This window comes from Odocoileus virginianus, chromosome 26, assembly GCF_023699985.2.
Source record: "Odocoileus virginianus isolate 20LAN1187 ecotype Illinois chromosome 26, Ovbor_1.2, whole genome shotgun sequence".
Taxonomy (NCBI): Eukaryota; Metazoa; Chordata; class Mammalia; order Artiodactyla; family Cervidae; genus Odocoileus; species Odocoileus virginianus.
Window position 1 is genome coordinate 35,600,448 of NC_069699.1, and position 19,522 is coordinate 35,619,969.

The window sequence follows — 19,522 nt, forward strand, 5'->3', positions numbered from 1 at the left end:
TAGACTAAGAGGAAGAACTCTTTAACTCTGCTAGTAACTTGCTGAGTGACCTTGGGCAAATCCAATGACCTTCTTGAGCCTCAGTGTCTTCCTTTGTAAAACAGGAACTTGGAATACCCAAGACCTTCTAACAGTGACATTCTAGAAAATCTGATTTTCCATATCATTCCATAAACACATTTAATCAGCAGTGCCTCCCTAACCCCTCAGACAGGACCTAGGGCAGGTGTTCAGTAAGCATGTATTGATTAGCTGATATTTATTAAGAAACCCTTACAGGCTGAAAACTGTTAAGTGTACCACAGGAGAACTATGGGAAAAAGAAATTGAAAAAAAGAGATACATTCCCCTGAATGGAGGTTTCAATCTGGTTGGGTCTGAGCAACATGCACACAAGAAAAATGACTCTTATGGGGAACGCGGGTGGTGATAGTAAACAAAAAGTTGAGAAACACCCCCTCTAAACTCTAGAAAGATATCCAAGAGTGCCCCATGGACCAAAGTAGGGATTAGACCTAAGAGTACGCCAGGAAAGAAGTTTTAGTGTTCAGAGCACACAGACAAGACAAGATATACTACATGTATCCAGGCAACAAACGGTTCATACAATGGAAGGCTTTCTGTGTCTTAAATCTAACCCCATCCAGAAATCTAAAGCAGAAGACTTTGAGAGAAGACCCAACAATACCCTCTCTGCCCAAGACATAAGTGTGCTAGTCACTCAGTTGTGTCCAACTCTTTGCGACCCCGTGGGCTATAACCCACCCGGCTCCTCTGTCCATGGGATTCCCGAGGCAAGAATACTGGAGTGGGTTGCCATGCCATTTTCTAGGGGATCTTCTCGAACCAGGGACCGAACCCAGGCCTCCTGCAATGCAGACAGATTCTTTACCCTATGAGCCACCAGGAAAGCCCCAAAATTAATCCTGGAAATAAGGAATGACTCTATCATCCATAGACATGATGAGATGTGTACACATTTGTAATTTTCATCCTTTTGTGAGAGAGAGCAACTGAGAGTATTTTAATCTAGTGCTCCAGGGATGAGTACTTTGACATGAATGGGAGCTACCCTGAAAAAGGTCTCCAAAATGAAAATGTCCCCAAACTCATTCAGCAGTACCCAAAATGAATGAGTCTTAATTTTTAACATTAATCTGTTGTTACAATAGCAAATTTTAACATGTATCTGTTGTTAACGATTGCAATTTACACTTCTTACACTATCCAGAGATACCCAATTATGATTTTTACAGAGAAGTATGCTGGACTTGTTTCTATGCAGCTGCTAAACAACCCTCTAAAGTAATAATTTGTCATATCCATCAGCCACTGCAGGAGCCTGTAGACCTGAGTGCTACAGGAAAATTCCCCCTTTCACATATATATGAGTCACATATAATGCTTGAAATTGACTCTTAGATGATTAATATAAGTTATTAATATCAAAATGAATTATCAATAACATTAGTAATACACAATGTTATTTTGCTAAAATCAGAAATGTCAAGCATGTTTCTTCAGCCTTTTAAAACTAGATCACAAGGATATGTCACAGAACGAAAATGTTTCTATGAGTCCAGTACAGCAGTCTGGCCAAATGTCATATTTTGCCAATACAATATGTTTTGATTAATCTAAGTATTTAAAAAATTTTTCATGTTTAAAACAAAACTCATTTCTAATTTGTGTGCCCACCCTCCGCTAATATGTTTAAATTGAGTTGCTGTTGCATATATTTGTATGTTATTCATTCCTAGCTACTTTTAATTTGCTCAGAATTGACATTTTAACTTTCCAAGCTGCCATCTCGAAAGATCTTCTAATTCCTTGATCAATATTCAGTGTGTGTATCATTTAATGATCACATTTGCTTATATAGGCTTACACATGTCTCAGTGGAAATCGCCAATGGTTTTATTGCATAGCAGTGTTTAAGAATGAGAACCACCAGGGACCAAATTCAAAGTCAGATTCCTCAGTTAAACAGAAACATGGAAGTCAGAGTTCCATTTTCCTTCTACTTAATAGCTTTAGCTAAGCTCTTGATCATTCCCACGAGAGCGCCCCTTCGTCCCAAGCAGAGAAGTGTAATTGGCTTTCCCCAAATGTGAAGTGTTAAGGACAAACGTTCGAGACACCTGTTTCCCTTGAGGAAGAGAATGCCGGGCTGGCAATTTTGCATCTTAGGTTCCTCCATCTACCATCCAGGGCTCTATTCCCATTATGAAAGGCCAGCTCATTTCTAGAGGGAGACAGATGTCCAGATTATCTCAGGGGTCCAAAATTTCAAACCTATCAGGAGACTTGCCCCCCTCAGCAAGCCCAGAGGCAGCTCCAGCCTTTGCAAGAGCTGTGTTAGTCAAATACAGCTTGCCCGGGGCAGAGCTGCTTTGGCAAAACTTGCTCTTCTTCTGCAAGATCCAAAAAGAAAACCTCAACTTCTTTGCCAAAATGCTGTCAACTCCACTTAAACAGGAAGGCTCCTCTCAGATGCAGAGTTAGGCTGGGCTCCACTGTGCCAGTGACTTTGGCTGGATGGAACACCCTTGAAATGCCACTACAGAATCGCACGATGCCAGCTGGTTGAGCAGTGTATGACACAGTCCCTCCAAAGAGAGGTGGTTGATTCGCTTTGGAGTTTTCGTTTTGTTTTACTTCCTTTCTTTACTCATAAAGCCATCCATCTCTCTTTCATTACCTCAGTTGATCAATCTTTGCTCAAAAAGAAAACCTGATACAAGGTCACAATTTTTAACTGTTTATTACTTTTTAACTTAAATTTTGACTTTTTACAGAAAATATAAAACTTGATTAATATTCAAATGACAATCACACACATCAAGAAACAGAATATCCCCAGCCCCCTACACGGCCCTGTCATCCTTTCCTCCAGTCTCTATCTCACTTTCAGAAGTAATTGCTTATAGCAGAAGACCGCATTTTAAATCCTTTTGTGGTCAAAGAATTTACTATGAGAGCTGAATTTGGGATTCCTTTCCTTTTTTTGAGTGTAAGCATTTCTCCACATTAATTAGACTTAGTTTGGGAGGGGAGGTCTCCATTTTCTTTAAGTGTTCTATAAAATTATACAAAGCTAATTGTTCCTCTTGACACAATTCCTTTATCTTTGCCATCAACCCTGATGCCCCATTGCACATACACTGTCTTCAGAAGTAGGGGTTGGAAAGAATTCAGGTTTTGTCCACTATCATTATGTATGGGTTCAAGTGGGTGAATTTCCTGCTCCATCTTGTACCTACTCTCTGACTTAAGAAAATGTGCCTCCATCAAAAATAACTCAGAAACAAGAGTGAAAAAATCAAAGTGTTCTACCCTTTCTGTCAGTCCCAGCTACTTCACTGCAGCCCTAGCCACAGCAAGGCCAAGAATTCCCTCAACTTAAAATTTTTTGTCTGAGACAGGTCCAGACCCTCACAGCAGTGGATCTGGAAACTGAAAGCCCCTCACACAGGCATTGAAATAACATGTGTAACATCATTGTATATAGGTGTCCATGAGTGTCCACGCTTTTCAGTCGCTCTGTGGTTAATTTTTTTTCCCATTAATTCCTATCATTTCTCTCTGAACAACTGAGCCACACCACAGCGCCCCATCCGTAAGCTGCTTTCTGAAATGTGTTGCTTAAGTTTTCACTGTTGTCTTTCTGTGGACTTGGCCTGTTTATTTACAGCTGTCGTGCGCTTCTGCCACATCTGCATTGTCACTGTGATGGTATTTTTTCTTTCTGTCTGTTTCTTCCACAGGAGTTTAACCAGTAATCTACCCAATGTGAACCTACCCAATGTGAACCTTCCCAAAGTACCAAATCTACCAGTTAACATCCCTCTAGGCATCCCACAAATGCCTACTTTTTCGGCACCGTCATGGATGGCTGCTATATATGATGCTGAGTGTGTATTCAGTTCACATTAGATCTCATTTAAATTTAAGTGATCTTGGCATGGATATGTATTGTTTATTTCTATACATCCTATATAACAGAGATGGAGATGGATAATTAGACATATTTTGCTGATCATACAGAGACAATATTGTTTATTTCTGGCATGCAGCGTGTTTATAAGACGTTGGCTATATATACCGCACTAACAATTTGTCTTACGCCCACTGAATGTTTGAGAACTGTGTTTCACTTCCTGAATTCCTTTGCAAAAGGCTTCTTCCCATGTTTTGCTTTTTTGTTGTTGTTTTTTTTCTAATCCAGGTGACATGACTTAGAAATTAATCACCCAAAAATAGTCTAGGAAACCTCTTTGCTGGGCTGGCCAGTCATTTCTGGCTTGATCCAAATCAGAGAGAAAAGCACACCTATCTAGAAGCTGGTTTGGTTTTTTTGTTTTTAATAAAAAAATTCCTAGATAATGTTTAAACCATAAAGCATATTTCTGGTGTCAGCAAATGGCAGAATATAGTAATGGTATGTTCTGGGCTAAACAAAAATTTCTGAATGGATCAAGCCTTAGTAATGTAAATGTTATTTAAAGTACGTTCCAAGGTCATAATACAGTTTGGAGTGTTGAGATCTAGATAGCAAGAAGATCTCTGGATCTGAGAACACAGTGCCATTAAATTGGGGATGAGCATATCATCTGTGGTTTCAGTGTAGGGCCTTTCTCTGTAGTCATCCAAATGCCAGCAATTTATGGGCTTTTTCCATGGAGGTCAGGTCACCCCTTTAAAGCCAGCAGCTGGAAGGGTGGAGGTTGAGAAGTTGTTTCTTCTAGCCTAGGAAATGAATCTTCTCTCCTTCTTTCCTAAGCAAGAAGAAGATCCAGCACCCTGAAATCCTCCCTCAGGAAAATTAAATTAGAACCACATGCATGATTTAATAAGTGAAAGAAGGTTTAGTGATCCTGTACCCTCCTTTGATCCTTGTCTTAGACCACAGCTAATTATAGGCCAGATAAGCTTTTTCTTGAAAGAATAAATTGGCACATTTTCAAAGGGAAGTGTTATTATCAAAGGAATAAAAAATGATCTGAAACTGGCAGTGATGTTTTGAAATCTCAGAATCACATTCATCAAGATGGCCCTCCATGTTTTTATTTCTGCAGTAATCCAGGTAGAGAACAGAACTTTAGAATGACTGCTCTACTTGGCTCCTCCAAAGCCGCCTAACGTTTTTTTAAAACTCATATATTTGCTCAAAAGTTCACAAAGAAATCATCTGGTCAATGTGTCTGATTTTCTTTCGAAGAAAAATTAAAACCTCCAAAATTTGTATCTTGGAGGGGAAAAAAAAACTTCTTAATAAAAAAAAAACATAAATCATATTCATGCTAAGATGACTATATGAAAAGTTAGATTAGGTAGTATCTGTTAAAAATTTAAAAATAAATATCTGAAAGCTTCCCTTACCTCCTTCTGTGCATGCTCTGTGACATGTTTTTGAAAAGATATGAATCAAGACATTGTAATAAAGCAGATAATGGTCTCCGTTCAATTAATTAAGGCATGAGTGGGAACACATTTTGGTAACTGCTCAGCAATCAAAATAATCTTGGTGCTATTGCCTTAACATTAACAGTTTATCTTAAAAATAAAAAGAAAATATTCTTTTCCTCATGTCAAAACTTAATAATAAGCTCTTCAAAGAAAAAAGAAAAAAAACCCTAGAAGAATTTTTTGAAACTCTGAAACCAGATGGGTGTCAAAATGTTGTTGTAATAAATACCAATTATTGCATTCATATGTACTTAATGATTTAAAACATACAACCATGCAGTTCCAAAACGGGGTTTAGACTAGACAAAGTTGGGGTTTCTTTTTCCCAAGCCTAGGACGGGATAGGGGGAAGGCTGAACTTTGATGATGCATTCCCCCACTTTTGAACAGTGCCTATCACAGTATCTGAAAAGAAGGCGTAGATTCTCAGTCACCCACCAGGAAATGCCTGATTCTATATCTTTTCATAATTTCAGTTTCCTCCTTTGCCACCTTTCATTTTAAGGACGTGTTTCCATGTTACCTGCTCCTTCGTGTCAGATACATCTACGTACTGACCTCAGACTGGTCTGTCCTTGAGAACGTGACCCTGTTGGTGCAGGCCGTGGGCTCCCTCCTGGCATGTTGGGAGTCTGCCCCCCCACCCCCACCCCCCCGCAGTAGCTGTGTATGCACTTATGCACTAGCTATATTTCTCTCTCTGAAGCATTAATTCAATGCAGCTGGCATCTGTCACAATAGAAACACCCACTCTCATCTGTTTCTATAGACGATGTCAGAACAAGTGGTAATGCATGGTATGTTGGACATTTTATAAATTGCCGTGTTAGCATTAGTGGTATGCGAGGAAGGGGGTGGGGGATGGCCACCCCTTAGAGCTCCCAGTGGAACTGTTTTCAAAGAGGAAGCCAGCCAGAGGAGGTTGAGAGGGTGGGAGGTGGAGCAGTTCCCGTACACAGGCTTTCCGTCGCTGCCCTGGGTAAATGTTTCTTAAACGTCATTGTACAGAAAGGAATCGAGACCAGTTTCTCCATCTGTACAGAGGACTGGGTAAGATGGTGCACCAGCACAGGAGCTCGGGTGTTGTGCCCTAAAGCTTTGCAAATATTCCTTGTCCACTCACCTGCCCCCACAACCCACCCTGTCTTGGGGCTGCCATGCAATGGGCTGGTCTATGAAAATTGGAATAATAACCAAACTGAGCAAGAATCTCAGATTCAAGGCATCCAGGTGTACTCGGCTTGGTTTGAGTCACCCTAGTTTCTTTCCAGCTCTTCAAGGGAGAAAGTGGGTCCTCGCTCACCACTTTGTTAGCACTGTCCTTTTACAACTGAAAGTCTTGTGCAGTCTCCAGGAGGCCTCCACTCTGGAGGGGAGCTGGGGAAATGCATGAAACCCTGAATTCTAATAACTGCATGTTGCCATGTAGTTATTATCCGTTGAGACCTACTTCTCCCCCTGGTTCGTGGCCTTCATCTGAATCATCACATGTGTTAATGTGGTTATTAAAAGAAGGCTGATTTTTACCATACATTGTTGGAGTGATGGGGCAGCACGTCCTCAGACCTCTCACGGGTCTGGAATAATTGGCCGAACAAAGCCTGCTAAGTCATGTATGGTAAAACTCTAATCGCCGGTGGAGATTGCCCCCGCCTCCACCGCCAACACCCGTCGTTTTGTATGTGGAAGCCACTGTTTGCCTTAAGCCTTCCAGTCCCCCCCTTGTTCTCGTGTCAGCTTTTGCAGAACCCTCAGCCAGCGGGTGACTCTTGTTTTCTCATTTTTATCCTGCCAGTAATGGATCAGGCACTTCAGAAGATCTGTTCTGGAAACTCGATGCCCTGCAGACCTTCATTCGGGACTTGCACTGGCCCGAAGAGGAGTTTGGAAAGCACCTGGAACAACGGCTGAAGCTGATGGCAAGTGACATGATCGAATCTTGTGTCAAAAGGTGAGCACAGGTGGCTGGACAGGCTCTGCACGCCTTCCCCGGTGTGGACTGACTCAGGAAGGGATGGGTGGCGGCTCTGAGTCAGCCGTCACTTGGAGCATCTGGGAGAAGGTGACTGCTTGTCATAGTCAGCTGGAGTGGTGGCCACATTATAGCTTCTGTTCCCCTTCCCACATCTTGCCAAACCCAACAAAAGAGGGCACAAAATAAGGCTGCCCATGTTTTCATTCAGCTCTGTGAGGAGAGGGTCCTTCTTGTCTCTGTATCCTTAATTCCCATAAGTGTCTGGCACAAAATGTTTAGTTAATATGTATTTGTTAAACGTATGTGTGGGTGGACAGCTGGCTGGAGAGAAAGAGGAGAACCTACTAATCCACTGTTTTAAGCACAGGGAGCAGGCATCTCTTGACTTTCCAGTGATGTGGACAAGACCTCCACAGCACTGTTCATTTTGTGAGCACGTACCACATGCTGACCATGAGTTATCTTGCCCAGAATCTAACTAGATCGCAACAAACGGGCATGAGACATTAATTGTACATTTTGGTTTCCTACACATTGCCCACTTTGTCACCATGGCTTATGGGATTGAGGTGGGAATGCTGCCTTTCTAGGTAAGAGTTTCCCAAGAAATAAGAAGAAAATGAGGACAGGACACATCCACTCAACAAAAACTGTTTGGGCTCCTCCTGTCTGCCAGGCACAGTGCTGAGTTCTTGGCATGCCAAGAAGGATGGGAGATCACATCCCTTCCCTCTTGGAGTGTCTGTATCTGAATATCAGAGGTATAGAGATTTGCCTTGGTTTGACATCATTATCATCACCCTGTCTATCTCCAGACACACATCCAAGTTCCTTTTCCAGTTCATAACTGTTTCATTATCTTTCCTCGCTCACAAAACCCCCCAGTCACCTGGACACCACAGATTCCTCTGGATCTCCAGATGTTGTGTAGTTGAGTTGATGGATCAGTTGTGTGTGATGGGGGCTGGGTTTGGCTGAGAGTGATCTGAATCTGGTATCTTGTATCTTGCAAGAACAGAAGAGAAGGAATAACATCAAAACTAGAAGCCGAAAAGGCAAAAGAACAGCACAGTCCCAGGTTGGGGAGCATCTCAGCAGGAACTGGGAAAGGGGCTGTGTGCACCAAGGACTCTGGGCAGGTGTCTGATGGCACTTCTAAGAGCTTCAAGTCTTAGGGACTCAGGTTTTGTGTTTTACTATTTTTTTCCCAATCGTAGAACCAAAGGCGAGCCTATTTCTCAAACCAGTGGTCAAAATCTTTCCTTAGGGTTTTGATTTCCACCATTTCCTACATGCTCATTTCTAGGAAAAGCAAATCTTTCCCTAAAGTCATACCATCCCACCAAAAACTCCTTGCAGCGCAGTCTCCCTGTGCTGAAAAGTTCTCCCTTGATCTACAACTAGTGGCTACAGTGCACTAGAATGAAGCCTTACTAGCTTCTGGTCTGTGCACACAATTGTACATAAAGACTTGTTTGCCCTTTCCTGAGAAGCCAGACTTCTGAGTATGGAGTAAGAAATAGGGAGATGCTGGAAGGAAAAGGGAAGACAAGGGATGTAAAAGGTAGATAGTGACTCTGTTTCCTTCCTCACCACGTGGCTTGGCTAACGGGATCTTAGTTCCCCAACCAGGGATTGAACCTGCCACGCCCTCGGCTGTGAAGTTCGGAGTCCTACCACTGGACGGCCAGGGAATTCCCCTTACCACACATCTTTATGGTTCATCCACCTCCAAGACTGGGCTGCTGAAAAGCAGGAAGTGTGTCTTGTTCGTTCTGAGCCCCTCACCCTCCTCAGGTCCCCTCCTCATGCCTGAGGAGCTGTTAGGTAACCTTTTGTGAACAGAAGTTGGTCAGCTTCACATGTACCTGAGCTGGACATGTACATTTCCCGATGTCCCTTTCAACTGAGGCCCCAACAAAAGCAGATCAGGGCAAGCATAGTGGCAAATACCATCCCCAGATCTCCAGATTCAGAAGTTAAAAAGTGAAGAAGGCCTTGGATGTTGTAAGACATAGAATGCACATGAGTAGAGCCTATAACGTTAGCTTTCCTCTTTGGGAGAGAATAAAAGGGTCTTGTTCTAGAAGGACAAGAACATTATTGCATAGGTGTAAATGCGCAGTGCCTGAAAGTCAATCAGGCACTTATTTCCAAGTTTCTCACCAATCGAAATCATACATTTGATGGAGCCTCTGGTCTCCTTTATGTGAGATCCACACAAAATAAGGCACCCTAACCACCCTCTGAGAGGCAGTGTATTAACTGACCTTGGCTTTCCCATCCCATGGAGCCCTCTTTGTCATATTAATTTTGCATTCAGCTTCCTTTTTTCACAGCCACACACTCCAAGGGCTCTGAACAGCTCTCCTGTGAAAACAGAAGACGATTACTTCATTGTAAGGGAGTGATTTAGCATTTCCATTTCTCAAATTGGGGCCGGAACTGGTGCACAAACCTCAGAAGATCAGCACAGGGACCTGTCCACGTCAGTCCGCATCAGGCCCCCTTTTCACAAAACCAGAAAGCAGTGTATTTTCAATGTAGCTTCAAATGATCATCATGATTAGAAAGCTTCTTCAGTGCACCGAGTCTTTGGGAGCCAAGATACATTTATCTTTAACATGATCATATAATATATAGGAGTGTTTTAAGGGTTTTTTTTTTTTTCCTTTTAGTTTTTTTTTTCTTTAAGAACTGGGCTTCCAACCTTAGAAATTATACTTGGCTTCCCTGCATGCACCCAGGGTGTGTTAGCAAGCTGGCATCCTTTCCTGAGCTAACTAGCTGTGTGGTCCTCCCTATGCACTGTTAGAAAACTGCTACAAATACCTCTTAAAGCAGTGCTCTCCTCGTGGCTGCGTGATCTCCAGAACCTGACCGTGAACAGTGCTCAAAAGATGCACCAGACGGAAGGAGCTTTATTAAAGCCACTTACTCACCAGGTGCTTTTTTTTTTAAAAGACATATCATGACATTGACCCACTTCTCTGAAACCTCTTAAAATCGTAACTGGTCCCCTTTACAATGCTGATATCAAGGATTACATCTCAGCCCTGTATTACCACCTGCTCATGTCAGACTAGGTTTTTCCTGTGAGCAGTTATCACATTGATGGGATCATAATTTGACCTATGTCAAAATTAAGTCACTTTAAGTTTCCACCGTTGTATACTTCTTGAAATGGTAAGTATATTATGATGCTTTTACTTGTAAAAATAATATAATCTTATTGCAAAGCAATACTTTAACATTGCAAAAACCCAGCAACAGTCCAAAAAAAACATAGAAGCACTCTCCAGGACCCCTCCTCCTAATTTCAGTCTCCTCCCCAAAGGTAACCATTCTATATTTTTAGTCTTTAGAGCAATATAATAAACTTGTTGAATTTTTTTTTTATGTCTCTCTCTTTCACGACAAGAAAGGGGGGAAAAAATAATGCCATTTAAGATATTTCCCACCATGAGATTTTCTAACATTAGAAACTGCTTTTGGGGGTGGGGGTTGTTGTTTTTTAATGAAGTATTTCAAGGTAGTCAGGTGCAAATGTGAACAAACTTATATATGCTATAATGCTGTAATTGAGCTTTTGTTCATTCATTCATTCTTCTGCAATTAGGGTTCTCCATAGCATGTAAACTATAGACAGAAATACGCCGAGCTACAGGTGTTCCATGTGCTGTGGAGAAAGGAAGGGTTTACATGGCTGTCTCTGTGAATAGGCTTCCTTAGCTGGGAAAGTCACTTTTAAAAGAACACATGTGAAGTCGTTGTCAATTGAAACTGATTACAGCCTTCAATTTTCTTTTTCACTGACCTCTCAGAAAATGTCTCCTCCACCTGCTGCCATCTGAATGCTGAATTGGTCTTTTCCTACTTTGTTTTAATAGAACCAGAATTGCATTTGAAGTTAAGCTGCAAAAAACCAGTCGATCAACAGATTTCCGAGTCCCACAGTCAATATGCACCATGTTTAATGTTATGGTTGATGCCAAAGCTCAATCAACAAAACTTTGCAGCATGGAAATGGGCCAAGAGGTAAAAAAAAAAAAAAAAATACAGATTTCATCCCCCCCCCTCCATTGATCATGTAGAAGAAAACTTCACAAATTCTTTCCATCTACTCTAGCCTGCTAGTTTCAGAAATACACTCTAACATGGATTAAGCCACAGATGAATGTTTGCTGTCTGTTCGTTAAGTAAATTTCTAAGGTGTGTGCTGATGACTATGCCAGTCGCTTGGAAGTGATTCTCGGCTGGGCTTGGGGTGGCCATATAGTTCCTTTAAGTCAGATCCAGCTTGATGACCATATTTGTTGGGCTGGCATCTACAGCAGGTGTGTTTGAAAGAATGCAAGTCATTTTCTCATGGGAAGGGCATTTCATTACCTGAGCATCTGGGCAGCTGGAGAGAGCTCTTCCTAGCATCACACAGCCCCCAGCATGTATAGCATTAGATCACCCTGCCACCCAGTCCCCAGATAGCAGACTTTGAACTTCCAAGAAATCCCAAGCTTTTCATTTTCCTTAGACTGAGTGGATTGTGAATCTTCCCTGACCAAAAGTTTAGTCCTTTGCTTAAGTTTCCAATCCCAAAGTGGTATTTAAAATGTAAAGGAGAAAGAAACAGCAACTTGGGCTTGATTAAAGACTATCATGATCATTTTTCTCCGATGGCCTTAAGCCAGCTAGATATTCATATACCAATTTAGAATTAATTCAGAAACATTTCTGGCAACTCTCATGTTGTTGCCAATTGGCATAAATTGCTCCTAAATCAGATCTTTCGATACCAGCCTTATATGCTCAGAATTTTTACTAAATTATATTTGCTCCTTATTCGTTATTTATTTTCTCTTTCAGCACCTTCCATTTTTAAATGTGGTTGGTGGTATTCTCTTCCTGGCAAGATTGTCTCTAACCTTCTTTCCCCTCCAGATCAGCTTCCTCAGCCATCCCGCTTAGCTTGCTGCTCCTGATGGGTTTTCTTGTAGGGCACCTTGCCTCGGGGGGCTATGCTCTAAGCACTACGGTCAAACACAGAGTGCCAGGGTTCTCTTTGCTGGCTCTGTTCACAGCATGAGGACTATCTGGAGCAGTAGTTCTCGGTCTCAGTGCCTATCAGACTCATCCAGAGAGCTTTTTGAAGCCCAGATTGTTGGGTCTCACCCCACATGAGTTTCTGATAGGTCTGGGGTGTGGTCCAATAATTTGTATTTTTGACAGATTTCCTAGTGATGCTGCTGCTGCTGGCTGGTCTGGAGACCCCATTGTGAAAACCACTGGTCTGGAGGCTCAGTATCCAGAAAGAGTTACAGAGAAGAGCTGAGGTGCACAGGCCAGCCTCCTGAGGAAGGCATAGGTTAGATGGGCATCCATACCCTGGTTCTTTTGCCCGGGCGGTGCTGCAAACTGGAGCTGATCAAGTCACTCAGCTTCTTCACTCAGTCTCCTCATCTGTAAAAGGATAGTTTCATTATGGCTGTTTTTAGCTATCGATTCTTCAGACCTCACCAAGAAGGCAAGCATGTGGAATGAATTAAATTGTTCTGGATGAAATGGAGGGGGCAGGAATTCAAGAAATAGGAGGCCCAGAGTCCAAGCTACCATATTCCACTCCACCTCTGCACTTCTTCACTGCCCACTAGCCACCTACCCACCCACACTTCTCTGGGGGACTCTGAACAATCTTATAGGCTTCACAGAGTCTACTTTAAAAGCCTGTTCTTAGTGATATCTAAAGTTCATTAAAATACCTTTGAATTCAAACTCCAAAGTTCCATCCCTTCTAAATGTTTCTCCCTTTGAGCTTTTTTGATGTTATGAGATATAATTCACATACTATAAAATTCAGCCTTTTAAAGAGTAGGATTCAGTCATTTTTAGTACATTCGCAAAATTATGTGGCCATCACCACAGTCAATTGTAGGACATTTTCATCCCCCTGAAAAGAAACCCAGACCCATTAGTAGTAATTCCCCAATTCTCCCTCCCCAACCCTAGAAGACCACCCCTCTACTTACATTCTCCAAGGATTTGCCTATTCTGAGCTTTTCATATCACTGGCATCTTATGTGTAACCCTTGATATCTGGTTTCTTTCACATGGCAAACTGTCTTCAAGATTCACCCATTGTTATTGCATGTATTCGTATTTCCTTTTTATAGCTGAATAATATTCTATTACATGAATATACCACATTTCGTTTATCACTTTGTCAGTTGATAGACATTTGAGTTGCTGCTATTTTTTAGCTACTACAAGTAGTGCTTCTACGAACATTCCTGTATACATTTTCATGTGGACCTCTGTTTCACTTCTCTTGGATATATACCTAAGAGTGAAATTGCTGGCTCATGTGATAATTCTTTGTTTACCTTGTGAGGAACAATCAAACTGTTTTGCAAAGTGGCTGCACCATTTTACATTCCTGTCAGCAATGTACGAGAAATCCTATTTCTCCATAACTTAGCCAATACTACTTCTTCTTAACCATCTTTTTTGGTATCACCATCCTATTGTGGATGACACAGAATCTCATTATAGTTTTGATTTGTGGTGATGTTGGCCATCCTTTCATGAGCATATTGACCACTTGTATATCTTCTTTAAAGAAATGTCTATTCACTCAAATCTCTTGCTCCTTTTCACAATTGGGCTGCTATCTGTTGTTTGATTATGAGAGTTCTTTATATCTTTTAGATATGAGACCATTATCATATATATGATTTACAGGTATTTTCTTACCTTCTATGGGTTGGTTTTTATTTTTTCACTTTCTTGGTAACATTGTTTAAAACAGAAGAAATTTTAAATCCATTTTATCTGTTTCTCCTCATAGCTGCTTGGCATGCCCATTTTAACTGAGTTTCACAAGGATGGCACCATTCAGGGTAGGAAAAGGTGGTGATGCTAGGATTGACCTTCCTTTCCCTGTGGCAGCTTTTACAGTCCCTCTTCAGTTTGACTCAGCTGTGGCCTTGATTATAGAAATCCTACCTACCTGATCAGATGGATGAACCATCTTTTTGAACAGAACTAGTCACTCTGATCTTTTCTTTTTGAACTGGAGTTGAGAGGGTAGTGGGAGTAGGATAAAGGAGTGGAGGGAGGTGTTGTCAGGCAGCCTACTGAGAATCTGATGAAATGGATGAAGCCATTTCCCAGAAGAAAAAAAAACATACTTTCATAAATTTCACTGTACAATTTTAGGGCTTTGTCAGGCCAACCTGTAGACCCTGGTTGGAGATATAGGATGAGAAATAACCAGTTTTTTTTTATCACAGTTGACTGTCTCTTATTTTTACCACTGATCTATTCTGTGCTAGAGTAGTATGACATTGGCTTAATCTCGAAGCCTTGGTTTCCTTGAATAAATTGTCCAATGGATTTAATAACTAAATCATATGAGTTCTACACATTAGCTACCAAACTATATGACATTGAGCAAGTCACTTACTCTCATAACCTTGCTGTCATTTGTCAGATGAGAGAGTACGCAACACACATTTGAGAGGTATGTAGCTTGTCAAAACTGGGGATAAAGCTTCCTAATTTCTGTATGTAGGATTAGAAAGTTGTCTTGGATATTCCCAAATAGTAACATTTTCAAGTCTAAACAGCAGTGACTGCTTCTTTCTGGACATTATTCTATTTCGTGTAGTAGAAAAAACTTCATATATTTACCCCTAAATGAGTCAACATGCTTTCTTTTTTTTTTTTTTAATGGAAACAATAACTGACACTTACAAATGTTTCACAATTTCCCAGAACTACTGCACAGACAACTGAGCTAAATGATCTTTATTAAGAGCCCATCCAATACTGTACTCTAGTCTGTGATTCTTACTTACCCTAGGCCTGTCACTTTCCCAAGCCATGCTAGTGACCTGCCATGCCATTTCTCCCTGATACAACTGTATCAGAGACACCTAAGTGAAAGGAGGCCTCCTCTGACCTCAGAATGCCAAATGACTGAGAACAGTGAGAATGAAACCAGATATCATTGTAAATATGTTCTTCCTTCACACATCTTGCTCTGTGGCTGTGACCTTGGCCCGAACTTTATTGGGAAGTCTCATGCAAATGATCTCTCAATGTTTCTCAATTTGTAGAATGGGGATATTCATCTCCAAAGTAAAACAATTGTTAAAGTGAGATTGGCCAAGGATGGCTAGAGACATCACAATACTGGGTGGAAAGAAGTCCAATGTTTTTATGTAGCTTTCATTTTGTGGGGCTTCCCTGCTGGCTCAGACACTAAAGAATCTGCCTGCACTGCAGGAGAGGAGACCTGGGTTCGATCCCTGGGTCAGGAAGATCCCCTGGAGAAGAGAATGGCAACCCACTCCAATATTCTGGCCTGGAAAATCCCATGGATGGAGTAACCTGGCAGGCTACAGTCAATGGGGTCGCAGAGAGTTAGACACGACTGAGAGACTCCACTTTCACTCTCTTTTCATTTTGTGAATATTTTGATAGTAAACTCATTATGTATCTAGTGATTTATACCTGTTTCTACCTAGATTCCAACTCCCTTAAGGTATTTTGGACTAGATACCAACCAGGTGATACAGCATTCTCCAATTTTAAGATCACTTCCTGAATTTCATCACTGGGGTAAAGTCTCATTTAAAGGCAGCTGTTGAAACATTTGTTAACCATACTTTTCCATCTTAAATATTTATTTTTTCATTAAAATTTGTGAAGCACCAATAGAGAGGAAATTGTGTGTTAAATAGTTTCTCACTTGGTCTAGTGTGTTTTCATCTCATTTCCAAGGTCAGATGGTCTTAACAGAAAGACAACATACACACAATCTGTTCCATGACAAGGCAAAATGTGCAGCACAGGAAGTCAAGTGGAATAATTTTCAAAGTGATTGTGAATTCGTTGCTCGTCAGAAGCAAAAGTAAACTCTCCAAACTTTCCATCCCATTGAAGGTCAGTGCTTCCCTTGCTATCATCATGACCTAGTGCCCTAGAATATAACTTCGAAATATTGTTATGATTATCACGAAAGTCGCTCAGTTGTGTCTGACTCTCGGCAACCCCATGGTCTATACAGTCCATAGACTTCTTCAGGCCAGAATACTGGAGTAGGTAGCCGTTCCCTTCCCCAGGGGATCTTCCCAACCCAGGGATCGAACCCAGGTCTCTCACATTGCAGGCAGGTTCTTTACCAGCTGAGCCACCAGGGAAGCCCTTAGGGTCAAACCAACCTAAGAAAACCAACAGAGAGGACTGAAAAATGCCAAAGTAGGCAGGATCCCCTTTTGTACTGTATTAGGTTACAGACTGGAATCAAGATTGTCAGGAAGAATATCAATAACCTCAGATACGCAGATGATACCACCCTTATGGCAGAAAGCAGAGAAGAATTAAAAAGGCTCTTGATAAAAGTGAAAGAGGTGAGTGAAAAAGTTGGCTTGAAACTCAACATTCAGAAAACGAAGATCATGGCTTCCAGTCTCACCACTTCATGGCAAATACATGGGGAAACAGTGGAAACAGAGACTTTATTTTGAGGGGCTCCAGAATCACTGCAGATGGTGACTGCAGCCATGAAATTAAAAGATGCTTGCTGCTTGGAAGAAAAGCTTTGACCAACCTAGACAGCATATTAAAAAGAAGAGACATTACTTTGCCAACAAAGGTCCATCTAGTCAAGGCTATGGTTTTTCCAGTAGTCATGTGTGGATGTGAGAGTTGGACTATAAAGAAAGCTGAGCACTGAAGAATTGATGCTTTTGAACTGTGGTGTTGGAGAAGACTCTTTAGAGTCCTTTGAACTGCAAGGAGATCCAACCAGTCCATCCTAAAGGAAATCAGTCCTGAATACTCATTAGAAGGACTGATGCTGAAGCTGAAACTCCCAATACTTTGACCACCTGATGCAAAGAACTGACCCATTTGAAAAGACCCTGATGCTGGGAAAGATTAAAGGTGGAAGGAGAAGGGGACAACAGAAGATGAGATGATTGGATGGCATCACCAACTGGATGGACATGAGTTTGAGTAGGCTCTGGGAGTTGGTAATGGACACAGAAGCCTGGCGTGCTGCAGTCCATGGGGTCACAAAGAGTCGGACACGACTGAGCGACTGAACTGAACTGACTGAGGTTACAGACAGAATTGGATTGTTCCTTTGACTGCAAGAAATTTTGTGACAAGATAATCTAGTATTATCTAGTGTTGGCCACTCAGTTGTGTCCAGCTGTTTGCAACGCCATGGACTATACCCCTCCAGGCTCCTCTGTCCATGGGATTCTTCAGGCAAGAATACTGGAGCTAGTAGCCATTCCCTTCTCCAGGGGACCTTCCCCACCCAGGGACTGAACCCGGGTCTCCTGCATTGCGGGCAGATTCTTTACCATCTGAGCCACCAGGGAAATACTATCTAGATGGGATGGTAATTAAAAGATGCCCCAGTAGTATTTATATGCCTTCATGGAGCTTCTCATCTGCAGGGAGCAATGTGTCTCCTGAGAGAACAGAGTGAAGGCAGATTCCTTGGTCACTATTTCTGCAGAAAAGCAAGTCAATCAAATAAGTCTCAGAAGAATATGGCAAAAGGAATTCATGTCTTTTTGTAATTATTTGACTTGCAATGGGGGGCTGCTTTGATATGTAACCCTTTGCTACATGATTAACAGAGTAGATACTACCCTGCCCTACAACCTTTCCCAAAGTAGGTTTTATTTAATTCAGATTATAGTTTACATATAAGATCTTCTCTGGTGGTTCAGCGGTAAAGAATCCACCTGTCAGTACAGTAGACGCAGGTTTGATCCTTGCATCAGGAAGAGCCCCTGGAGGAGGAAATGGCAACCCACTCCAGTATTCTTGCCTGGAGAATCCCATGGAGAGAGGAGCCTGGTGGGCTACAGTCCATAAGGACAGAAAGAGCCAGACACGACCAACTGAGCATAGCACAGCAGAGAGAATGTATGCACACATGTAAACATTGTAGTGATCAATTAGTAACTATCGTAGCGATTCTGCCAGATAGCAGTTCTGGGTTTCTAAATCATGTTTTCGAGCATCCTTTCATGACTTTGTTTGGTGAATATGATTTCTACTTTCACAAGAGGTTTAATTCTATCCCCACTGAGAAGAGGAGGAAACAGACCAGCAGAGATGACCATGCTCAAGTCTTTCCTCTGGAAGTCAGAAGCAGAATAATCATGGCAGATGCTTTTTTTCATAAGAAGGAAAAAAAGGTGTAGACATGTGGAGATCACAATATTCACCAAGAGAGAAAGGGAGAGACAGTGATTCTCCCTGGAGAATGCTCAGGACCATGTTCTGCATGGCAATATTGAAGGTAGGAAGAGGTTCCCGTGTCTCCATAAACTTTAGCTTGGATTCATTAGAGAATGAAAAGGTTTCAGGTTCTCTCACTTCTGAAGCCAAAATAACATTGTTAATCTTCCAATCGAGAGCCTGAAACTTCCCTAAAAAAATTAAGATTTATTTATGTATATTTGACTGCCCTGGGTCTTCATTGCCATGCAGGGACTTTCTCTAGTTGCAGCAGGCGGGGGCTACCGTCTCTCTAGTTGCGATGAGAAGGCTTCTCTTTGCAGTGGCTTCTGTTATTACGCAGCAGGCTCTAGGTGTGCAGGCTCAGTAGTTGCCGCTCCCAGGCTCCACAGACATTTGGGATCCTTCTGGATCAGGGATCGAACCCTGGTCCCTTGCATTGGCAGGCAGATTCTTAACCACTGGACCACCAGGAAAGCCAAAGCCTGAATCTTTCTTAGAGCGTGGAGAGTGATTGCTATTGGCTTTGTTTGCCATTTCAGCCAAGTGTTTCAAGAGAGAGCTCCTGTTCTCAGTGATGTTCTTTGCTTGGTTAGAAGCCCCTCATTTAATATTTCAAATTATATTATTTTGCCTGCAGCTAGCTTTCCTGAGGTAAGCCTCATAATTAGTTTAATAAAGGTGAATCATTTATAGTAATGCTAAAGAAAATCTAGCAGAGTGAGGCAGTCACATGGGGAAGGAAAGTAAGCATGTGATTCCGGATCTTATCTCAAGACCTAAAAATGAATTTGGAGCCTCGTCAATACTCCT

The 19,522-nt window shown here is 41.8% G+C and overlaps 1 protein-coding gene across 17 annotated transcripts in view; it reads left to right on the forward strand.

Moving 5' to 3' along the window:
* Nucleotides 1-19,522, forward strand: part of CADPS (calcium dependent secretion activator) — a 479,809-nt gene that overhangs the window by 390,773 nt on the left and 69,514 nt on the right. For 12 of the 17 annotated variants that reach the window (XM_070455753.1, XM_070455741.1, XM_070455743.1 and 9 more), the window contains 3 exons: nucleotides 3,768-3,914; nucleotides 7,265-7,420; nucleotides 11,335-11,482. In XM_070455753.1, the coding sequence (XP_070311854.1) occupies nucleotides 3,768-3,914; nucleotides 7,265-7,420; nucleotides 11,335-11,482 (451 nt within the window). The remainder of the gene's footprint in view (nucleotides 1-3,767; nucleotides 3,915-7,264; nucleotides 7,421-11,334; nucleotides 11,483-19,522) is intronic. The other 5 variants (XM_070455747.1, XM_070455750.1, XM_020891384.2 and 2 more) reach the window with 1 other exon arrangement.